At 40.8% G+C, this 24,958-nt stretch overlaps 1 protein-coding gene across 3 annotated transcripts in view; it reads left to right on the forward strand.

Annotated features, from left to right (window-relative positions):
- LOC124717016 (hypoxia up-regulated protein 1) overlaps window positions 1-24,958 on the forward strand; it is a 98,468-nt gene that overhangs the window by 35,025 nt on the left and 38,485 nt on the right. For all 3 annotated transcript variants that reach the window (XM_047243660.1, XM_047243662.1, XM_047243661.1), the window contains exons 4-9: window positions 845-1,050; window positions 6,013-6,190; window positions 13,011-13,197; window positions 18,205-18,354; window positions 20,248-20,445; window positions 24,047-24,225. In XM_047243660.1, the coding sequence (XP_047099616.1) occupies window positions 845-1,050; window positions 6,013-6,190; window positions 13,011-13,197; window positions 18,205-18,354; window positions 20,248-20,445; window positions 24,047-24,225 (1,098 nt within the window). The remainder of the gene's footprint in view (window positions 1-844; window positions 1,051-6,012; window positions 6,191-13,010; window positions 13,198-18,204; window positions 18,355-20,247; window positions 20,446-24,046; window positions 24,226-24,958) is intronic.

Here is a 24,958-nt window from a genome sequence, read left to right on the forward strand (position 1 = left end):
ACCAAATAGGTAAAGGAAGTAACTGAAAATGAGCATCTTTGTCAAAAGTAATACTGAGAACTAGTTTTATTTGTTAGAGGAAGCCTAATACAGCGTGCTCCTTGGATAGTTTTTTGATTTATTTAAATCAAAATCAAAACCTGGTTGCTACTGTCATTATAAGATGAAATATTTTCATTTAGAACACAAATTTCTGTGCTTCTAGAGATAGAGATGATGAAAACGTTTGGGAGTGGTTTAATACTGATGTCTGTAAACTGGAATTGCAGAATCTCTGTGATGCCGATATAGTACAAACAGTGTGTTCAGTAGAGGAAGAGACTGAAGATGAAACGATGAAGGAACATGTTATCACACATGCTGAGGCACTGAAACGTGTAGATTTGTTTTTAGAGTATGGGGTCAAAATTCATTTTACTACACTGATGTTTTAGATTTCTGGAAAAAAGATTAAAAATTCGAAAAAGCAGAAAATGGAAAATAATTTCCTGAAAATTAACTGAAAGAAAGTGAGAATGAAATAGATTGTGTTTTTAAGTTTAATTTTACAAGCAAGTTGTCACTTTCTGGGAAACAATGCATAAGTTGTGCAGTGGGCTTGGAAATGTGACCTGTGGCTTTTTTTTTTACATACAGCAGACACCAGAGCCCAGTAAAGAAAAAGATACATTGAAAATTGTATGTGTTTCTCGGTTACCTGTGCAGTATTGGGTAGCCATTAATCTGAATAATTTGGAGCTTGCTGTAATTTGGTTTACTGTTTCGCTTTTATTCTTAAAGTCAGTTTGCGCAGAACATAATTTTTGGGCAGCGAACTGAAATTACACGTGTGACGTGTCTGCAGCGAGTCGGTGTACAGTGTCGAAGAGCTGCTGGCGCAGATGCTGCAGTCGGCGCGGCAGATGGCGCAGGCATCGGCGGCGCAGCCGGTGAAGGAGGCGGTGCTGACGGTGCCCGGCTTCTTCAACCAGGCAGAGCGCCGGGCGCTGCTGCAGGCAGCTGAGATGGCTGGCCTCAAGGTGCTGCAGCTTATCAATGACTATACCGCTGGTCCGTGCCCCTCTCTACTCTACATGTATCCTACTACTAGTGTGCATGCTACTGTTTGTGAAAATCTGCACTCCTACCAGGCACTCGGGGTGTCTGCCGAGGGAAAGTTCCGTTCGGAACTCCCCCCTCGTTAACATCTGCTGACAAACGCAAGCCAAAATTTTGAGTTGTGAGTTCACTTGTGGACGACTTGGTGTAGTATGGGCTGTGAAATGTACCTTCAGAACAAGACAGCCACCGAATGCCTCCACAGTTCGTGAGCAGCTGCCAGACAATGTATGGTTTTTATGTTCCCAGGCTGGCCATCTTTTTAGCCTTGCTAGTGAACCCAATCTTTTGAGAGCTGTTTGATGTAGTTTGAACTCCTTTGGAGGGGGCAGGGGGGAGGTTAGAGGTTGGGTCTTGTTTATAAAGTTTTCGATTCATTTCACCAAGAATAGCTGCAAGGTCTCCCACATCTCTACTAACACAACACCACACAGATTAGGCCTTAGGCCTGTTCCAGCTGGTGAATGGTTGCCCATGAGGCAATACGAGGAGTGATCTGTGATGGTGGGACATGTGATCTGCATGTTGCCAGCCTCTTGGGTCATTGTTGGCAGTAGAAGAATCCTGACAGTGCCGCTACACTGTGATTCTTACAGAAAAACTAAATTCTCACGGAACTAGATTTTATCTGGAAAAATCAGGGAATTTCATAAAATATTTGGGAATTTTGCATTTTAAACGTAGCATTGAAATTGAATTTTATTGAGTATAAAAATCACAAACTTTAAAATACTTAATATGACGAAGTCTGTTAATTACATGAATATTATTCCATATAAATTACCAGTTTAAAAACAGTGTTGAAACTGATGCTTATGGCTGGTATATAGCTCAACTAAGTGGAAGGAAGTGTCAATCGTTATGGCATGCTCCTCCCCTCCCCCTCCCCCACACATATCACTATTAATTTATCAGGAGCTTCTTGATGCTTCCTCCTGACATCTGGGATTCTCAGGGATATCCCCCTCCTCCCAACTTTGAGTGGCTACCCTGCATCTGTATCGATTGCCTGTGACAGTCAATTGTGACATATCATTCCAGTTTGGATCATTATGAGCATATTGGAGGGAGTCACACCTGACGTTCCACGGAGGGAATGGGCCTTGGGTCATGTGAATACAGGATGTGATATGCTGTGATGGAGTCTGTGGCTAATGCGGCAGACATGGACTGCTCCAGTCAAAAGTACTTCATATGTCAAACAATATGTTGAAACTTTTGCAGAGAGTGAAGTAGGAACTTTTCTGTAGAATGTTTTTGAAGCTGTGGCAAAGTGGGACAGTGCTCACCAAAGTATTGCCAGGAATGTGAGGTCATGTAGCTGGATAACAGGTGGCATTATGTAACTGATCAGGTGCATTTTCTTATTGTTGGTAATCTACGCAGACGAGGGAGACCACATATAGTGCAGTGCTGCGAGATGTGGAGGCTGCTATATCTTTGTGTTGTAGCTTTGCCAGATACTGACTTCATGTTCGTATTATTTTTCTAGTGTATACGACATTCTAGAGACTAAATTTCGGTAATTAATTGGAACTCCTAAGGTGTTAACATTTTCAGAAACAGTAGCATTTCTTTGTTTTAAAAGTGCTATTAACTTTATAGAAGGCAACTTAGCAACAGTATTAATAAAACATACTTAGTTACTCTGACATAAACATAATGAAAAATGAAATCAAACAATGGAAACTCCATGTAGGAATATCAACAGTGTAAGAAAAGACAGATTGCTACTTACTGTAAAGAAGACAACACAGGTTGCAGACAGGTGCAGTTAAGACGCTCACTTATAGCTTTCAGTTATAGCCTTTGTGTATGCGTGTGTGCGTGTGCGCGTGCGTGCGTGCGTGCGAGAGAGAGAGAGAGAGAGAGAGAGAGAGAGAGAGAGAGAGAGAGAGAGAGAGAGAGAGAGAGAGAGAGAGTACATACAGTATTTAAAAGGACAAATTAACATAGGAAAAACTGCATTTGCACAAAATGACTTCTACTTCTCAAAATCCGTACAAATATTCACATACTTTTCCATAGATGAACTAGTTTTTTTATACCTTATGAAAAAAAGTTTTGGTACACATTCCCACAAATACTTTGACCTCGTTGTTACTTCAAATGAAAATCTGAGAGAGCCAAATCTGGAGTGTAGGGAGGATTAGGAAGTACCTCCAACCCCTGTTTTTGAATGGTTCCTTGGGTAAGTTGGGCGATATGAGAATGAGCATTTTCATGTAGCGATAAGGTGTCTTTTTTCTTGTAAATCTGCTGTGCTTTTGTCTCAGTGCTGACTTAATATTATTTGTCAGTATATCTGAGAAGTAGGCAGAATTATATATAAAAACAAAGATGAGGTGACTTACCGAACAAAAGCGCTGGCAGGTCGATAGACACACAAACAAACACAAACATACACACAAAATTCAAGCTTTCGCAACAAACTGTTGCCTCATCAGGAAAGAGGGAAGGAGAGGGGAAGACGAAAGGAAGTGGGTTTTAAGGGAGAGGGTAAGGAGTCATTCCAATCCCGGGAGCGGAAAGACTTACCTTAGGGGGAAAAAAGGACAGGTATACACTCGCACACACGCACGTATCCATCCACACATACAGACACAAGCAGTCTGCTTGTGTCTGTATGTGTGGATGGATACGTGCGTGTGTGCGAGTGTATACCTGTCCTTTTTTCCCCCTAAGGTAAGTCTTTCCGCTCCCGGGATTGGAATGACTCCTTACCCTCTCCCTTAAAACCCACTTCCTTTCGTCTTCCCCTCTCCTTCCCTCTTTCCTGATGAGGCAACAGTTTGTTGCGAAAGCTTGAATTTTGTGTGTATGTTTGTGTTTGTTTGTGTGTCTATCGACCTGCCAGCGCTTTTGTTCGGTAAGTCACCTCATCTTTGTTTTTATATATAATTTTTCCCACGTGGAATGTTTCCTTCCATTATATTGAGAAGTAGGCAGCATTTATTGTGCACTAATCTTCTAATTAATCACAAGACAACACCTTGGGCATCACAAAAGATGGCCTATATAACTTCTTCCACCTATGTGCGCATTCTAAATTTCTGTTGGACAGTGAGCTGGTGCGCTTGAATTCCATTCTTTGTCTTGTAGACTGTTTCATCATACGTTAAAATCTTTTTTAGAAAAAGTTCACTCCCTTTCATAGTGTTCTTTAAAAGTCTGTACACACTCTTAAGTATTGTCGCTGTGTTAACCCTTTCGGGACCCACATAGTAACTGTTTTGTTGTACTTGAGGTTGTTACTGATGAATTAGGAGCTGTGCTAACTCTTACTGCAGCTGTTTTTGCTATATGTTTAACTGTAATGTGTCTGTTTTCACAAATAATGTCGCCAATGTGGATAACGAGTGAAAGAGTTGATGCGTGTCCGTGGCTCGTGGTCTTGCGGTAGCGTTCTCGCTTCCCACGCATGGGGTCCTGGGTTCGATTCCTGGCGGGGTCAGGGGTTTTCTCTGCCTCAAGATGACTGGGTGTTGTGTGTCTATAATCATCATTTCTTCCTCATTCACTCGCAAGTCGCCGTAGTGGCGTTAAAGAACTTCTGGAGCGGTGGCCGAACCGCCTCGCGAAGGGTCTCCCGGCCACCAATGCCATACGCTCATTATTATTATTAGTTGATGCGTCAGCTGCCTGGCCAGGACTCTGCTTGTCAGTGTCTGAGGTTTGATTGTTTTGACTGTTCTGCCCTCTTATAAAAATTTCTATGGACCATAAAACTTTCACCATACAGTAAAAACATTTGGTAATAGATTTGAGGTGGTTTTTAACTTTCAGAAAGCAAAAAATGGATCACCGAACATTGTTCAACAAACAAGGAAACTTGAAGTGATGACGCTATCATTAAATGCAGTATTGAGGCTATAAACAAAAAAAAATTTATCTGTCAACTGTTCTCAGCTCATCTCAGTGATGCCAACCTAAAGTAATGAAAGTACAAAACTTGTTCATTTCTACATCAGTAGTTCTATTGAAGTATTGAATGTCCTTCATAATTCATTCACACGATGTTCTTGTAACCCTAGAGCAAACGTACCTGTGTGTTAAGTGTGCCTATCACAAATATTATCTTTCACTGTTCCATTGTTTTACAACTGCAAGGCAGTGTCTAGGCCTTCATTATTGCCTCAGTTAACACAGTGATAAGTTGTGCTGTCCTATATCGAAGTGATCAACAGTAATATAAAATTGACAGTGATGTAGGTGAGAGGAAATTCACAATTTGTGCTAGAAAATTACCCAGATTTTGAGTTAATAGCAGATCCCACAATAAGGCAGTTGTGTAAGAGATAATTAGCAATCGAGTAGGTGGTTGGCTGGAATCTAATGCCGCTAGAGGGGCTCATTACTCAGAGGTAACACTTGCTTACAGCAACAGAGTGATGTAATGAACGTTGTTATTGTTTAATGAAATAGTGATAATGTAAGTTTATTTTATTGTTGTTGAATTAAACTTAGATTAAACTATGATTTTGCTCGTACATACTTAACTTTATAACATAATGATGGGTAATATTTACATGCATACAAAGTATGCCACATGCCCAGTAGTGTTATAAAAATCAGATTGCTTGCTCTAGGGTTAAATGAGCAAGTCTGCACTTCAGCAGATCTCATATGTGATGGGTAGTAATGTATCCTACTTCATAATATTATTCCTTCCCAGATTTTCCATTTTGTATGTATGAACAGTGATGTATGTAGGGGCTGAGGAAGATTTGTCCATTCCCCTGTGAAATAGGATTATTTTTTTCTGTGCGTTTCGATCTGTTTCAGAACTAAGTTTGTTTTGAAGTTATGTTTTTATAGATCTTAGAACCAACGGTTGTTAATACATTGATGTTGTGAATGTTCGCTCGGTGCAGTAAAGTGATTTTAAAGTCATGTGGAACAATCTGTTTGCAGTTGCACTGAATTACGGCATATTCAGGCGGAAAGACTTCAACGAGACAGCTCAGTACATAATGTTCTATGACATGGGAGCCAGCAGCACCACAGCAACAGTCGTCAGCTACCAGATAGTCAAGACTAAGGACCGCGGCTTCGTCGAGACCAACCCGCAGCTCGCCGTACTGGGAGTTGGGTGAGACAGAGCTTCTTTTAGTTATTTTAAGTAATACAGTTGTCCATCAAGGTAACTTGCATTCTGTAAATTAGTTCTGAAAGGTATTAGAGTTAAATAGTTTGAATAGTGATATCCTTATGCACCTGCCTCGTTAAATATTCTTACGGACCAGAACATTACGTACACTGCCACCATGTTGTTGAAGGCAACCCAGTGATGTGGAAGAGTGATGTCGTAAGGAACGTACAGTAAACCCCATTTTTACATTCCCACATTTTAAGTTTTCTGTTTTCTGGTTTATTTTTGTGGTCCCAACAGGTACCCTATTCTCTCAGTACAGTGCTTTCCTGCGCCATTAGCGATTCCGTGTGAAAACATTTCTCCTATTTTAAGTTTTCTTTGACATTATCATGACCTTTAACATCGATTTGCGTACAGATTTCTGTGAAAAGAGCACCATACTCCTGCTCAGCCACCCTTGGGACAAAGCAGAAAATGCGTAATATACACAAAGATATTGATCATGAAATGTACCGGTAGTGTGGTAAGCAAGATTTTTATTGTCAGCATTTTGGGTCACAGCCTGCCTTAATGATAATCGCAGTTTGACAATATTGACTCTATAGTGCGTTTAAAATTAGTTGCAACTTTTGACAGTTCAGTACGGAGCAAGTGGAGGAGAGCATAGTCGCCAACGTGCGCTGAAAGCCTCAGCAGGCGAAGATAATGCCAGGCTTGCTTGGTGCATAACCTGTCAGCTACCCAAGCTGACTGAATTGCAGTCTTTCTCAAATGGTTTTACAGAAGCTAAACGGTAATAAACTCGTGAGTCTCACATGTCTTACAGCTTCATTCGTCAGCTTCATGATGAATTATCTGTTGTTTCGTTAATGGTCGTAGTTACGATATTTCAGCATTAGCTAAACTGCTGTAAGAAATTCTCAAAGTTTGCAGTGGAAAAATAGGGGTTGCTATGTGTGGTGTCACCGCCAGACACCACACTTGCTAGGTGGTAGCCTTTAAATCGGCCGCGGTCCGGTAGTATACGGCGGACCCGCGTGTCGCCACTGTCAGTGATTGCAGACCGAGCGCCACCACACGGCAGGTCTAGAGAGACTTCCTAGCACTCGCCCCAGTTGTACAGCCGACTTTGCTAGCGATGCTACACTGACAAATACGCTCTCAATTGCCGAGACGATAGTTAGCATAGCCTTCAGCTACGTCATTTGCTACGACCTAGCAAGGCGCCATTACCAGTTAATATTGAAATTATAAAACATGTACCGTCAAGAGCGATGTTCTCCAATTATGGATTAAAGTTAAGTATTATATCAGCTACATACTTTATTTGCTACTATTGATTCCCTTAACTGTTCCAGACCTCGCGCCAGTCTGCGTGAGCTTAAGCGCGTGCCTTTCGGCTTCCTCTCATAGTGACTTGGCTGTCTTGCCAAGTCACAACACTATGAATTTGCATTTGGTGCGTGTTTGGTCATATGTTGCTCCATGAATTTTAGATAACATATTAAATTAATCTGTAAACTTTGAATGGTATTGCTATCTGTCTCCCATGTTGGGAAAATGGAATGTATGTAAAGGGCTTCATCTCAAAAGAACTCACCAGTGAGTAAGCCAGAATGAAATATTTATAAATCCCTCGTATCTAATAAACTGTCAGAGATATCGAAACAAGATATTGGCAAATTATAGCACACAGAGTATGTTGCCATATGATTAATATGCGAAACTTCCATATCTGCCACAATATTCAAGCAATTACAGATTTATTTAAAAAGAAATGATGAGATTCTGAAGGATCATCAGTAGCCTGTGAAACAAGGATTGCTGTGGGTTTTGCAACAATATAATTTATTTTTATTCTGAGAATGGGCTTTATCATAACTATAGATGTGTGTTGCCCTTAGCTGCTAGCATAATAATATGCTGTTTTAGGATTCTGCCGTAATTTCAACTGCATTAGAATGTTAGTGATATGTATACCTGTAAACTATGCTGTGTTTAGGCAAAAGAAGCAGCAACAAGAGATGTAACATATTACTCAAACTTTGACACAGTCCTCCTTGAATCTCTCTCTCCTCCACTACATTCCTTGGTATGGTTGACAACTTGAGACCACTCCTGTCATGCAACATTTGCAATGACTTCTTTTGTCAGCATTTCAGCCTCACTGAGTGCAAATTTTCTGTTGTTTTTGCCACATTACTTTTCACCTAGGTCCATATATCCTCTGTCGGATTTAAATGAGCATGATGTCGAAGGAATCCAGATTAAACCATGCTTTTTAGTGTTAGTCTTTTCGGTGACCTGGTAGCATGGAGATTTTAGCTTGTACAGTACCACAAGTTCCATTAACTTTGCCTTACAAAAGCTTGGTTCAACTTTATCCAGTCGAACATTTCTTTGTACCTAGGAAAAAATAGCCACTTCCTTCTGCTGCATTATTGGACCTTAATCCATCACAACCGAGAAGTATTGCACATTGTCCATTACTGTTGTTGTGGAATTTGGAGGACTATTTTGCAACAGAACATAACCTTCACAGCTGGTGAACAAGTTCTTGCATGACAACTTTTATTGAGAATTTCGTGTTCGTAAGTGCTGTGCTGTTATTACTAATGCAAAGCCAACACGAAACACTCGTTCACGATGCCCGACGACTGTAGAACACTTCACGCCAGAAAATACCACTTCACAACAAGAGCTAATGAACGTAGGTGCCTCTGATGCGCGATAACATGTGGTACAAATCAAACCGTGGAAAACTGGGATGGAATGTAACAATATTAGAGAAGAAAAGTTGCTACTCACCATATAGCGGAGATGCTGAGTCGTGATAGGCACAACAAAAAGATTCACACAATAGCTTTTGGCCATTAAGGCCTTTGTCAGCATTAGTCGCACATGCACATGCACACATGCGCAAACGCAACTTGCACACACGTCTACAGTCTCAGACTGAGGAGGAAAGCAGCTACCGTATTTACTCGAATCTAAGCCGCACTTTTTTTCCGGTTTTCGTAATCCAAAAAACCGCCTGCGGCTTAGAATCAAGTGCAAAGCAGGCGGAAGTTATGAAAAATGTTGGTACATGCAGCCACAACTAACTTCTGCCGTCGAATATATGTAGCGCTACGCAGGCATGCTTTGTAGGCACAAAGATAAATACTGGCGCAAAACCTCTGCGTCAGTAAATAAATTCAAAACAAAAAGTTGAAGACGAGCTTTTTTCTCCGCCGCGAGTTTCGACCACTGCATTTTCATACATTATCCAACGAAGTAAATACAAATTCCGTATTGTTCATCTTCGAATGTAGCACAATTTCAGTGTACTGCGAAAATCTGACTGGCAAGACTGTTTGGGATGTTTGTCAATATGGCCAACTCTTCATTCTGAATTTTTTCCTATCTGTGAGAAGAGACGGTTGCTAATAGGAACCTGATGAAATTTGAATCACATACAGTATTCTCTTTACCATAAGAATAATACGAATATAAACATTTTGCCATGTATTCTTTCGTGTTTGCTGCTATCTCATTTAAATCCTGTCTGCCAAATAAACTACGAAACTAGAGTGAGACAACAGCAAACGCGGAAGAATATACGTATCGTGTCATGTTTATATTCGTATTATTCTTATGCCTAATAGTGATACAGTCAGAAATGAAGCACGGCAAGTGGCTAGATTTTTAAATCTAAGATGACTAATTTCCGTGCAGAATTTGATGTAATAAAGAAGCGGCTGCAAAGATTTTCAAACGGAGAAAAATTTTCGCCCAACTCTCTTTCAGAACATGCTCTATCATACGCAGTCTATTATTTGATTCTTGTTGATCATTATCAAAGAAAGCAGCAGTGTAAGTAACAACAAATAGCAGTCTCTTGCCATTGTTTTGCTAACGAGACGATTCCTCTTTTTTTTTTGTACGCGGCAGTAGCGCGCACAAAAGCCAGCCATGCCGCGAGCCACGACAGGCCGTAAACACGCACTATCAAAATGCGACAAACAATGCATTACACAGTGCAGTAATGCATTTTCAGCTTAAGAGTGACGCAAACACCTATAACAAAGAAAACGGCACTTATCAGATCAAAGCAAAATAAGCAATCGATTCAAACCAGACGAAGCACGTGAAAAAGGAAGGGCACCCGTATAAATACGGACGGAGCGCCTGACGCATAGCAATGGCTACGTGGTAAAGCTTAACTGCTAAGCTTACGACTCGAACCAAACTACTGTAGCTGTATCGTCATTCATTCGACCTAAATTGTGTCTCATATTACAATGGACCAACTTTGTTTCGATTTGGAGGTGCGGCCTACAACTTTCCTCTCCCCTTGAATTTCGAGTCTCATTTTTCAGGTGCGGCTTAGATTCGAGTGCGGCTTGGATTCGAGTAAATATGGTATGGTAAACTTGCTCCAGAAGACAACTTCTAATAAGAATTCCTGTAGTGTCATACCAGATCCACAACTGATTTAGTGGTCTGAAATTGTGCAAGTCGTCTGGGGTCGAGTCAGAAAGTATCGGCTCGTTATACGTAAAAATCGAGGAATTTGAACTAAAAGGACAAACCTGTTTGAAGTTGAAATGCACTGGGACTGTTAGAGGGAGGTGTGATTACCTCCTGAAGTGCAGTTTCTGTGCATCTGCTGACTTTGGAGTGGGGAGCAGGCGAAATAACCCATTCTTATGGAGTGCCCACGGGCAGTGTTTGGGTGGTGATCTGAGGACTCTACACAAAGTGACTGAGACTGCTGTGGACAGGTTGTTAAATGTGAACAATTCTGGTTGATTGTAGATCATTTTGTATACTTCAACAATACTAATTTGTGTGTTTTTATCCATTGTTTTGTATGAAAATAATCTGGGACACATCTTAGAAAGAAATGCTTTGGTCTTAACTTGACAGTGGCTGAAGTGGCACTAGTACTTGTAGGATGTGTAATGTTTGAATCTGAAAAAATTGTTAACCTTATATGAGCTGATTGGAGACAAGTGTGACAATGTAGGTGATAAGGACAACACAGTACCCTTCACATAGCAGACATACTGCCGGAGTATTTATAAAGCAATTTAGCAATGTATTTGGGCCCAGCATCACACCAGTACCCTGTTATTCGTTAATGGAAGTAGAGCCTTCTCGTCAGCCCGGAATGGGAACTGGAACTAAAGTTTTGCTTATGGTAGCTTCAAATTTTCCAGATTTGTGCTGCCTCCTGTAAACAAATGTACCCTATGTGATCAAAAGTATCTGGACACCCCCACAAACATACGTATTTCATATTAGGTGCATTGCACTGCCAGTTATTCCATATCAGCCACTTCAGTAGTCATTAAACATTGTGAGAGAGCAGAATGGGGCACTCTGCAGGACTCAGACTTAAAACGTGGTCAGGTGATTGGGTGTCACTTGGGTCGTATGTCTGTATGTGAGATTTCCGCTCCTAAACGTCCCTAGGTCCACTGTTTCTGATGTGATAGTGAAGTGGAAACATGAAGGGACGCGTACTGCACAAAAGTGTACAGGCCGACCTCATCTGTTAACTGACAGACTGCCAACAATTTAAGAGGGTTGTCATGTTTAACCGGCAGACATCTATCCATACCATCACACAGGATTACCAACTGCATCAGGATCCACTGCAAGTACTATGACAGTTAGATGGGAGGTGAGAACCTGGATTTCATGGTTGAGCAGCTGCTCATAAGTCACACATCATGCAGGTAAATGCCAAACACCACCTTGCTTGGTGTAAGGAGCGTAAACATTTGACGATTGAACAGTGGAAAAACGTTGTGTGGAGCGACAGATCACAGTACACAATGTGGCGATCCAATGGCAGGGTGTGGGTATGGATAATCCCCGGTGAACATCATCTGCCAGCGTGTGTAGTGCCAACAGTAAAATTCAGAGGTGGTGGTGGTGGTGGTGGTGGTGGTGGTGGTTGTGTTTTCATGGAGGGGGCTTGCACCCCTTGTTGTTTCGCGTGACACTATCACAGCACAGGCTTACATTGATGTTTTAAGAACCTTCATGCTTCCCATTGTTGAAGAGCAATTCGGGGATGGCGAATGCATCTTTCAACACGATTGAGCACCTGTTCATAATGCACAGCCTGTGAAGAAGGGGTTACACGACAATAACATCACTGTAATGGACTTACCTGCACAAAGTCCTGATCTGAATCCTATAGGACACCTTTGGGATGTTTTGGAATGCCGACTTCGTTCCAAGCCTTACCGATGGACATGGATATCTCTCGTCAGGACAGCACTCGGTGATGAATCGGTTGCCGTTCCCCAATAAACCTGCCAGCACCTGATTCAATGTATGCTTGCGAGAGTGGAAGCTGTCATCAGGGCTAAGGGTGGGCCAACACCGTATTGAATTCCAACATTACTGATGGAGGGTGCCACGAACTTGTAAGTCATTTTCAGACAGATGTCCGGATACTTTTGATCACATAGTGTGTATTTTCTATTATAAACAATACGAGTGAGACTGCAAATACAAAACAGGCTAAGCTCTTACTTTGAGCTACATTTGTGATATGGTGACACTAATTTGACTCCTTCCACTGTTGATACATGATCAAATGTCAAGAGAGGATTTATTGTTGGTCAAAATTAGTGTGTCATTCAGTGTGAGAATTGTGTAAACTGTATTTTTCACATTTTTTGCTATTAAAGAAAAATTCAGTGAATTGGATGTCAGTAATGTCAGGCGATAAAAGTTGCCCAGCTGTACTGTTAAATGTGAACACACACTGTGGTTTTACTGTACATGTGACTCCGCATCATATTCCCCATTCCAGATACGACCGAACATTGGGCGGCTTGGAGATGCAGCTCCGCTTACGCGACTACTTGGCGAAAAAGTTCAACGAGCAGGGAAAGACGAAGAGCGATGTGTTCGGCAGCCCCCGTGCCCTGGCGAAGCTTTTCAAGGAGGCCGGTCGATTGAAGAATGTGCTGAGTGCCAACGCCGAGCACTACGCACAGGTGAGCTCACCAGCTGTTAGGGCTCTCCGGTTCCTCGCATTTCAGTGTTTCAGAACTTTTATCTGTCCGTTGGCCAGATTTATGGCACCTTCTAGCTAGTCAGGTGGTGGGTATTTGTTCAGAATGGGTGATACTTAAAAGAACTACTAAAATATCACTGCTTCTGAATAGTATCTATTCAAATTAAAATATGTTCCGTACTAGACTGTTAAACATTTAGTAGGGTGGCAGTCACTGATCAAGAGTTTTACCTGTTCACCTTGATTTTGCAGAGCATTGAAAAAACTGTTCATTTTTATTAGAGGGCTTCCTGCCTCTGGTTTGAAAGTTCACTAATTTTAACCAGACCTATACCAATTGTGCCTCATCAGAGTAATAGTTGGCCTCAGAGTTCAGTCTCGCTACATGGGCACGGGGAGCGCTGTGTATGTTCAGAGTGTTTCTAGCAGTTTCAGAACTTTTAATTGCAGTCATCACGCATCAAAAGCCATGGCTCATTAAGAGTTCTATCTGACCTGTGTGCTGTTAATGGTCAAAATGTATTCGTTCCTGCGGTAGTGTCAACAAGAGTGCCAACTGCCTAAGTTGATATCTTGTAAAGTCATTACTTTGAATTAAATATGAACCTCAAGTGCTCAAATGTTTATTAAGGTACTTTTGTTGTCTTAACTTGGATATCACAGAGTTATATTGCTACTGTTGTGAATTATGGGCTCAACTGTTAGTTTTATATTATGCCTCTTGCTTCTGCAGTGATATATCTAAAGTGACAGTTGTGCAGCATTTTGGGTCAGGAGGATGCAGTTCGTTTTTGGAGCTATTGTCTTCGCTCTGTTGATTACCCTTAGAATTAAAGCAAAATGACAATGAGAAGCCAAACATCGTATTCATGTCTGGCAAAGGGAAGATGGCGAGGGGACACATTTTGTGAGAGAATTGAAGCCAGAAGATGTGAAAGAATTTTGGAATTCTGAGAGATTGGACATTGCATTTTTTATGACAAGCTCCTGTGAGCGATACATGGAGGAATTTGCAGTAGTGCAAGAGGCCGTTTCATGTGTCCAGAAATAAGAATTCAACCATTTATTCATTAATTTTGTGAGCAGACTTTCTTGCTAACTATACCAAACTTCTCCTTAACTTGCTGAAATAAAGCAAAAGATGTAATTATATCAAATGTGAACTCTTATTGATTAAGGTGCTGTGTATACTAATTAAAAATAACACGTGTAAAGCTACTTGCCGCTTTGCTCAGAAATAAGGCCACAAGGATTGTGAAGACAGTATTTTGAATGCTACTCACCATATACCATAGATGCTGAATTGCATATAGTCACAACAAAAATATGGTTCTCTCCCACTGTCTCTGACTGCCAAGGCCAGACTGCGAGCAGCTGAGTATGACGGGAGAAACAATCAATCTGGGTGGTGGGGGCAAGGAGAAGGCTGGGAGAGGGGAAGTTTAGGGGTGGGGGATGGGAAAGTGCTGCTTATGGGAGCATACAGGGGTGAGGAGAGGAGAGGGGAGGGGAGGGGCTGTATGAAAATTTCCTCACTAAAAGACATGCAAAAGTCTCTAGTATAAAAACTTGAAGTTAGCTGCTGCCCACAGATGTCAACTATGATGGTACTCAGTAAACAATAACGAGCACAAAGCATGCTCAGACTTCTCCCTTCTGCACACGTGTGTGCCATCTACATTTATACTCTGCAAAACACTGTGAAGTGCATGGCAGAGAGTACATCCCATTGTACCAGTTGTTAGGATTTCTTCCCGTTCCATTCACGAACAGAGCGTGTACAATAATTAGAATAATCTTATTCTCAAGATAGCTCTGTGAGTTATAGTAGGGTATTGTTGTATATTCCTAGTCATCATTTAAAGACTGTTCCTGAAAATTTCTTAGTAGACTTCTGTTGGATGGTTAATGTCAGTCTTCAAGAGTCTGGTAGCTCACTCTCTTCAGTATCTCTGTGACATTCACCCACGAGTCATAGACCTGTGACCATTCATGCTGCCCTTCTCTGCTGTTGTTGTTGTGGTCTTCAGTCCTGAGACTGGTTTGATGCAGCTCTCCAGTAAAGCTGCATGCCCTCGGGAAGAATTACGGCTGTAGTTTCCCCTTGCTTTCAGCCGTTCGCAGTACCAGCACAGCAAGGCCGTTTTGGTTATTGTTACAAGGCCAGATCAGTCAATCATCCAGACTGTTGCCCTTGCAACTACTGAAAAGGCTGCTGCCCCTCTTCAGGAACCACACGTTTGTCTGGCCTCTCAACAGATACCCCTCCGTTGTGGTTGCACCTACGGTACGGCTATCTGTATTGCTGAGGCACGCAAGCCTCCCCACCAACGGCAAGGTCCATGGTTCATGGGGGGAGTCCCTTCTCTGTATACTTTCAATATCCCTTCTTAGTCCCATTTGGTACCGGTTCCACAAACTTGAGCAGTATTCGAGAACTAGTTGCACGAGTGATTTGTAAGCAATCTCCTATGTACATTGATTGCACTTCCCCAGTATTCTACCAATAAATTAAAGTCTACGACTTGCTTTACCCATGACTGAGCCTATGTGATCATTAAATTTCATTTCTGTACAAAGTGTTGCACCCAGGTATTTGTGTGAGTTGGCAGATTCCAGCAGTGATTCACTGGCGTTATATTCATAGGATACTATGTGTTTTCATTTTGTGAAGTGTACAATTTTACATTTCTGAACATTTAAAAAAGCTGCCAGTCTTTGCATATCTTTGAAATCTAAGCAATATCTGACTGAATATTTATGCAGCTTCTTTCAGGTAGTACTCCATTACAGATAACTGCATCATCTTCAAAAAATTTGAGGTTACAATTAATACTGTCTGCAAGGCTGTTAATACACAACATGAACAGCACGGGTCCCAACACACTTCCCTGGGGCACACAAAAAGTTACTTCTACATCTGATGATGTCTTTCCAGCCAAGATAACATGTTGCGTCCTCCCTACCAAAAGGTCCTCAATTCAGTCACAAATTTCACTTGATACCTCATATGATTGTACTTTTTACAATAAGCGTGGGTGTGGTACAGAGTCAGATGCTTTTTGGAAATGAATAAGTACTTGATCTACCTGCCTGCCTTGATTGAAGGCTTTCAGTGTCAGCTTTGAGTATTATTGCTGTCTACTGCATGTGTGTGGATTTGCAGGGTTTTAGAACTGGTATCTATTTCTGAGAATATGTGTCTGCTAATTTCTTCATTCCATGTGCACTATCGCCAGATGGCTGTTGTGCTATATCTGTACCGTTTGTGGCGGACTGTCGTCTGACCTGCCCATTAGCTCATTATGATGCACACAACAATATGTGCAGGACCTGCCGTCTTCCCGTCAGGTCGCTTGCAGAGCTTACACAGGATGGATTGCCTACTTGCTGTGTGGCCTTTTGCTCATATTCAGTGTGTGCACTTCGCGTATTCTATGGCCCGGCTGCCTGACTGCTCGCATCAGCTGTTTGCCCACTGTCGCCCAACTTTACCTGCAGGCAGGTGTTTGAGCTAGAACAACCTAGCCTGTGCGCAGAGTCATTCCGCTGTGCGAGTCATTCCGCCATTCCTGTGTGAAGCGGAGATGTGTTCACAGCTCCCATTGTTGTGAAGCTATGTTGTGAACAGCACTCATGTATCTTGCAAGTTTGGTATACTGTAAGACAGTGAAGAGTCAAAATCATTCAGCTTTTTGTGTAGTTGCTTGTGGTTGTCAAAAACAAATAAGAGAGTAATCTACTTAGTTATGGTATAATTTTCTGTTAGATATGAAAGTAACACAAAGTTCTCGTGATGCTGAGTAACAGTTGTGCAGCTTCAGGGCTGACTCTACACTATATGACATGGTAGTGGTATAAGAACTTCTAGTGTTTTACTCGATAATGGTGTGAAAGCTGAAATCCAGGTACTGCAAAAAAAAATACAGTAATATTTTATTCTTTCCTTAAAAAAGCTCACAGCATAGTGGAATATGTGTAGTTAAACATTGTTTCAAAGCAATTACATGTAACCTGAGAAAATGTTTGGAGAAAAAGCAAGCAGAAGTAGATTTATTGATACACGTACAAAGTGCTACAGTAATGTGAACAATTTCGCAAACTTTGGCACACTTTGTGGCCTGCACGGAACGTATTTATAATTTAATAGGCATGTGGAACCTGTTATTTGGTCTTAACTTGAGTGTTGTAACTAATCACTTGTAATTAAAAGTTGAGCTAGTTTCTAGTATGGTAACTCTGTATTTTGAACTGAGAGCAACTACTTGCTGGTATATTTATCGTATGCTAAACAACATTTGGCTAAGTGCTGTGTGTTCCACTCGGGTATAGAACAGATCCTTTTTAAGTGTTATACTCGCAGCTGTGACAATGCCGCAGTCCCAGTGAGTAGCAGCTCTCGGTGCAGAAAATAGTATTTGTGTAAATGCCTATCTTCAGTGGTTCGAAAACTGGCTAACGGTTCAAATAAAGAGTGAAAAAAATTATGAAGAGAAGTAAATAATGCAAATGTAAAAAAGGGAAGAACCATTTTGTGTTGTGGCTTGAGAGGGGTCGGAGTTTGCTCCTTTTGCTTTTCAACCTACACAGACCTGCCACTGTCTCCTGCCCAGTTAAGTGGAGAGGAACCAGTAGTGTCTTAGTGCAGTACCAGAACTTCACCTCCAGAAAGTATCGCATAGCCATTCAGTCTCCTTCATAATTTTAGTTTTCTCAATTGAATTACCTATTTGCTAAAAGTAATTGTAAGGCTCAGGTGAAATATTTAAGGTAAATGAAACACTTTGTGAGTACTTTTCATGCTGGCAATTAGTTTTTTGTCAAATGCTTTATTTGCTTGAATGTATAGTTCCTCGTAATATTTTATATACTGTGTTTTAAAGCACGCAACATTTTTATAATCTTAGGACATGAAGAAAGCTCTTTTAAGTAGTCAGATTTTTTGACACAATTTCCTACTACACTGTGTATTTGTTAACATTCGCAGGTAGAGGGTCTTTTGGATGACGTGGATTTCAAACTGCTGGTGACGCGCGACGATTTCGAAGAGCTGTGTGCAGATCTGTTTGATAGGATACAAAAGCCAGTAGAACAAGCTCTCAAGGCATCTGGGCTCGACATGAATGTCATCAGTCAGGTTTGTAGACTTGCAGAATTTTTATTACCATACTATACTAATTAATTAGTTAATTAATATACTGTATTTACTCGAATCTAAGCCGCACTTTTTTCCAGTTTTTGTGATCAAAAAAACTGCTTGTGGCTTAGAATTGAGTGCAAAGTAAGCGGAAGTTCTGAAAAATGTTGGTAGGTGCCACCACAACTAACTTATGCCGTCAAATATACGTAGTGCTACACAGGGATGCTTTGCAGGCACAAAGATAAATACTGGCACTATAAAACCTGTGTCATTAAATAAATTAAAATAAAAAAAAGGTGGAAGACGAGCTTTTTTCTCCGCCCTGACTTTCGACCACTGCATTTTGATACATTATGCAATGCAGTAAATACAAATTCCGTATTGTTCATCTTCGAATGTAGCAGCATTTCAATGTACTACGAAAATCTGACTGGCAAGACTGCTGGGGATGTTTGTTAATATGGCCAACTCACAACAAACAATGCATGACACAGTACAGTAATGCAGTTTCAGCTTACAGTGACAAACACCTATAACAAAGAGAACGACACTTATCAGATCAAAGAAAAATAAGCAATCGATTCAAACCAGACGACACAAGTGAAAAAGGAAGGGTACCCGTATAAATACGGATGGAGTGCCTGACACATAGCAATGGCTACCTGGTAAAGCTTAACTGCTAAGCTTACGATTCGAACCAAACTACTGTAACTGCGTCGTCACTTATTCGATCTAATTGTGTCTCATTACAATGGACCATCTTTGTTTCGATTTGGAGGTGCGGCCTAAAACTTTTCTCTCCCCTTGAATTTAGAGTCTCAAATTTCAGGTGCGGCTTAGATTCGGGAAATTTTTTTTTCCTTGATTTCGAGTCTCATTTTTCAGGTGCGGCTTAGATTCGAGTGCGGCTAAGATTCGAGTAAATACGGTAAATAACAGAAAATATAGGAATGGAGCAGACCTTCATGTGTTGTCCTCTCGCTCTGCCTCTGCCTCTCAATTTTTAATACTGACGGGTAGATAGGTGTGGGGGGGGGGGGGGGGAGGAGTGGATTATCAGAAGGACATACATTTGTGCATCTGCATACATTAATCAGTAACAGGTTGAGCATGTGTTATCCTTAACTTTTGTTTAAACTGACTGTGTTTGCAGTAACATAATGACGGTAAAGATGACATGGATTTGCAGACCGGCACAGTGAGAAAATTGTAACATATAAATTTTTGGCCATAGCCTTCATCAGAAGAGAAATGCGCACACGTGTTAGACAAGCAAGCACATCACACACATGACTGCTGCCTCGGCCTCTCTCTTCTTTGTACCTGAACAGCTGCGTGGGTGAGGGCGAGAGTTGTGGGCCAAGATACAGTGAATCATTTCTCATAATTTGTCAGAGACTAGCATCAACCAAACATCTGATTCGCTTTCATCTGCATAGGTTAGTATTAATAATGCAATGGAGTGTTTGGACTGCTTCCATATACAGTGTGTAGTAGTTTTGTACGTCGAGAAAGGTCTTATTACAGTAATGTATTTAACAACGTGACACACGAGGAAGCACTGTGCCTGTGACATCAGGATTCACATCTCGGTACTCACTTCCCACACTGTAGTGCTACAAGTAACTCCTTTGTTCCTTTCCAAAATGTCGAAGGAAGTAGTCTCCTTTCCTCAACATGAACTTGCAGATGACGGTCATCCGATGTAGTGCCGGTGCGAGATTTGTTTAAATCTATAGGGACATTTTTGCACGATCGAACCTTCCTGGCACTTCTCGTGGTACCAACATTTCCTGACATGATGACACTCCATATGGCAGTGTGTCGATACCTCGGCTCGGGCGAAGTGGTACCCCAGGAGGAGATGTATGGTCGGTTTTACAATTGCAGGTAATCCTTGTGGGGGCTGGGACACGCGTGCCCAAGGTGCAGGAGCGGCTGGCAGCAGCGGTGGGCCTCGAGCTGGGGAAAAGCATCAACACGGACGAAGCGGCAGCTCTGGGAGCCGTCTACAAGGCAGCCGACCTCAGCACTGGCTTCAAGGTCAAGAAGTTCCTCACCAAGGACGCCGTCCTCTTCCCCATCCAGGTGAGCTTGGCTCAGATATTATAGTCCAATTAAAATTACGTGACAGTTTGTCTCTCGCTTATCGCTACTGTGTGTGTAAATGTGGACCAATGTTGAAGGGGATCACTGCGAGCTATGACAGAAATGGAAGTTGCTCTGTTGACAGACGATTTTTAAGTGACCAATGGCTGAACTGAGGTAGACAATGGGTTTTGTAGCCCTAAACTAACCACAATCTTGTGGTGTGCAGTTTAACTGAGAAAACTGCGATCAACAATCTGTGGCACAATTAGAATCGATTGCTTTGTTCAAGACACTTGACTACCCTGTATGAGTAAACTCGAGACTGAAAAATTTATTCTGCAGTAGGATTTCAGTTGTAACGGTAAAAGCAAAACACAGTAAGAAAGAAAGCCAGACATGGAATTGGAAGTGAATTAATTGTTGTGGTAATTCGGCAACAGCGAATGGTGCGGGCATGATGTTAACCACTCTCATTGGTGGAAACAAACTACAATGTATGAAGTCTCAGCTATCAAGTAATTTTTACCGGATTATAGTCTGAAACAGAAGACAGCATGCTCCCATTTATCTTCTGAGACTGCACGAAGAACCAAAGAAAACCATAGCAGCTCGCACTTTTCCCGTCGGCGGCAGTTTCCTTTACTACTACTACTACTACTACTACTAGTAGTAGTACCCTATTTTTACCTTGCTTTTCATTATTGTTCAGATAACTACCATGTTTTATGGACTATAAGATGCAGTTTTTTCATACAAAATTTGCCTTCGAAATTCAAATGCATCTTATACTTGCAATTAATATAAAAATGTCCAGCGTTCGGTTTAAAATTCCCACAAGTCTTAAAAATGGCCATATATTTGATGCTGTGGGGAACCTATCCCTATCTGGCAACATTGGAATCAGCAAGCAGCAGCCGTGCACTGAAGTGATAACATTGGAATCAGCAAGCAGCAGCCGTGCACTGAAGTGATAAGCATGGATTGTGGCAATTCACAAGCTTGTTAATGCTGTCTGTCTCCTGCTGTGCCATCAGAAACCCAGAACACTGTCTAGTCTATGATGTGTTATTGCAGTCTGCAGTGCTAGTGAACTTGAATTGAAAGTGATTTGGGTTGTTGGTAATAGTAAAATATTTTGTTAGTAGCTAGTTTTGTAATGCAAAAAATAAAAGGTATTCATATGATGCAGGCTATAAATTGAAAGTAATAGCACATGCATAACATGGAAACAGCAGTCAAGTGGCGTTTTAGTCCTACACCAACAGGAAAAACCATTTGTGATTGGTGGGCTAGTAAAGGAGAACTGGAGGGGGGAATGGCAGGACTAAATGTGTAAATAGATGACTGAATGCAAAATGGCCAAAACTAGAAGATAACGTATTGAAATGGATTAAAGGACACTTTCAAAATGGCACTACAATTACTGCAAAAATGATTCAAATACGCACTCTTCAAGTTAGCACTACAGTGGAACTTAAGACTGTAAGGGTGGAGCTGGTTGATGCTACACATTTATAAAGTGTCATGGACATAGCATGTGAACCAAAACCTAAGTGTGTCAGAAAATGCCACAAGAGGATGAAGAGAAAATATCTTTCCATCACTTTGTCAACTTCGAAAGAAAGCCAGTGTGGAACTAAGCCAAGTAGCGAATGTGAATAAAACTCTTCGGACATTTTATGTTCTGCATAACAGAACTGTTGCTTTGAAAGGTGTTAAAACTCAAATTATAAAAACTGTTGGGCATGAAAAAATGCACTACAATGCTGTCCCTTGATGTGCTGATGGTGCTAGACTTAACCCTGTGATCATTTTGAAGTGCAAAACAATGGGAGAACCTTCTGAAATACCACCAGGTGGTGGTGGTGGTGGTGGTGGTGGTGGTTGTGGTGGTGGTGGTGTACATGACATGGGTTGAACAGATGAGGCTGGTATGAAATTATGGATTAACAGAGTGTGGGAAAGAAGGAGAAGGTGTTTAATTGAAGAAGTGTTCTCGTGATAGATCAGTTTGATAGTCACTTGAAAAATTCTGTTAAAGAGAAATTGAGACAGGGAAATACAGAGCTTGCTGTTATTCTGGACTTACTTCACAATTCCAACTTTGACCTTTAAAATGACCTACAACCAAACAAGTGTGTCAGGAGATAAAACAGTCATGGTCTACAGTGAGAGATAACATTATTATTAAATCTTTCAAAAAGTGTGGCATAAGTAACTCCCTCGATTGCAGTGAAGACCATCGTATATATGAATAGGACAGTCACGAAGAAGAAGAAGAAGAAGAAGAAGAAGAAGAAGAAGAAGAAGAAAGTTCATTTGACAATTTTTAGGGACTTTTAAAGGTCAGTTTGGTTTTATAAACTAAGGGTTTTTTTAGTGTGGCTTTGCAATCTAATAATGAAAATGGTAAAAATGTTGTTTTTGAAAAATAATCGCAGAAAAACTAAGGTGCATCTTACAATCTGTGAAACACAGTATTTGAAAATGGCCTTGGTGTCTGAAACTGGCCATGGCGTTTGAAAATAAAATTGCAAATGGTGCCACTGTTTTTCCAAATATTGTAGTAAAGTTAGTATTGTAGTTGTAAGGCAGTGTTTGCTTTGTTATTTTTGCATTCATCCCATTGATATAGAGCAGGTGACAATTTTTTCCAATGCTCAAATTTTTATTTGAGACCTATAGGAGGAAAAAATATTTGTTAGTCTTATTGTTGTGGTACCAATTGCTTCCATTCTGTACCTGACTTTTCTCAGTATGATAGGCAACACCATTTTTTTATCATCTCACTATCATGTAAAACATGGTGCTGTTACATTTAAAGAAAATTATCAGCAACCAGAAAGCAGGAGCCAAGCTTGGAGAGCATATTGCAGATCTGGAAGGATGGAAGATAAGGAAAGATTTTTAAAATTACATTATAAAAAGGATAATCCAGAATATATGCTTTTAAGCGAAACTACTGTTTAATGAATTTACGAAACATGTTGCATGTCACATTTCAAAGAGCACTGCACTACTTTGAACAATACTTGTCAGAAACTGAAATTACTTACAAAATTACATGTAAGATGCTGTGCTCCTTATCATTGGCTTTCCAGTCACTACTGGGAAGTAATTTTCAAATTTATCTTTTCCGTCACTCACTTTTTTCTTGACAATGTTTAGCATTTTCCTGAGAGTCAAAACAGTTTTAAATGAATAGAGCTTATGAGACTAGATTATAGGAAGAGGGCAAAGCAAAAATAAAGACAGAAAATTGGCTGTGAACGTAATACAAGGATAGAATCTTCGCTTATACCCAGAAGTGAATAGACAGTAAGTATTTCTGGGATGATAAACAGTAGGATTTGGGACACAACATAGCCTTCTGGTGGTAAAAAATGAGTTATTTGTACTAACGTATTCTAGAGGAAAATATTCATTAAAATTGTTGCAATATACTTAAGGTTTTGTACCATTGCTTTTTTTTTTTTTTTTTTTTTTTTTTTTTTTTTAAAAAAAATTAAAAAAGTGTACGTGGATAATCACACACACACACACACACACACACACACACATTCCTTATGTAAATGTTGTGTAATTGCTCTTCTTTCAGGTGGTGTTTGAACGAGAATTAGAAAATGGTGCTGGAACAAAACAGATTCGTCGAACCCTCTTTGGCCCGATGAATCCCTATCCACAGAAGAAAGTGCTCACATTCAATAAGCATATGAATGACTTTTCGTTCTATGTAGGCTATGGAGACCTTGATAGTCTTCCTGAACATGAGATACAGTAAGTAGTCCACACATTATTTGTGAATTTTACAGTAATAGAAAGGCAGGAGGGAAATAATTATTGAGGATGAGGTAATGTAACTAGTTTTTGCAGATGAATGATGTATGATAATTATATCTAAAAACAAAGATGATGTAACTTACCAAACGAAAGCGTTGGTATGTTGATAGAGACACGAACACACACACACACACACACACACACACACACACACACACACACAAATAAATTCCTTATGTAAATGTTGTGTAAATGTTGATATGTCTGCTTGTGTGCCTATATGTGCAGATGGATATGTGCGTGTGTGCGAGTGTATACCTGTCCCTTTTTGCCCCTAAGGTAAGTCTTTCTGCTCCCGGGATTGGAATGACTCCTTACCCTCTCCCTTAAAACCCACACCCTTTAGTCTTTCCCTCTCCTTCCCTCTTTCCTGATGAAGCAACCGTTGGTTGCGAAAGCTCGAATTTTGTGTGTGTGTGTGTGTGTGTGTGTGTGTGTGTGTGTGTGTGTGTGTGTGGGTGTGTGTGTGTGTGTGTGTGTGTGTGTGTCTCTATCAACATACCAATGCTTTCGTTTGGTAAGTTACATCATCTTTGTTTTTAGATATATTTTTCCCACGAGGAATGTTTCCCTCTATTATATACATACGATAATTACTGAGATTCAGAAAATCTGACCAGCTTACCATTCCCCCCAACTCTCACTCCAACCCCCCAACTCCCACATCGGT

Source organism: Schistocerca piceifrons, chromosome 9, assembly GCF_021461385.2.
Source record: "Schistocerca piceifrons isolate TAMUIC-IGC-003096 chromosome 9, iqSchPice1.1, whole genome shotgun sequence".
NCBI lineage: Eukaryota > Metazoa > Arthropoda > Insecta > Orthoptera > Acrididae > Schistocerca > Schistocerca piceifrons.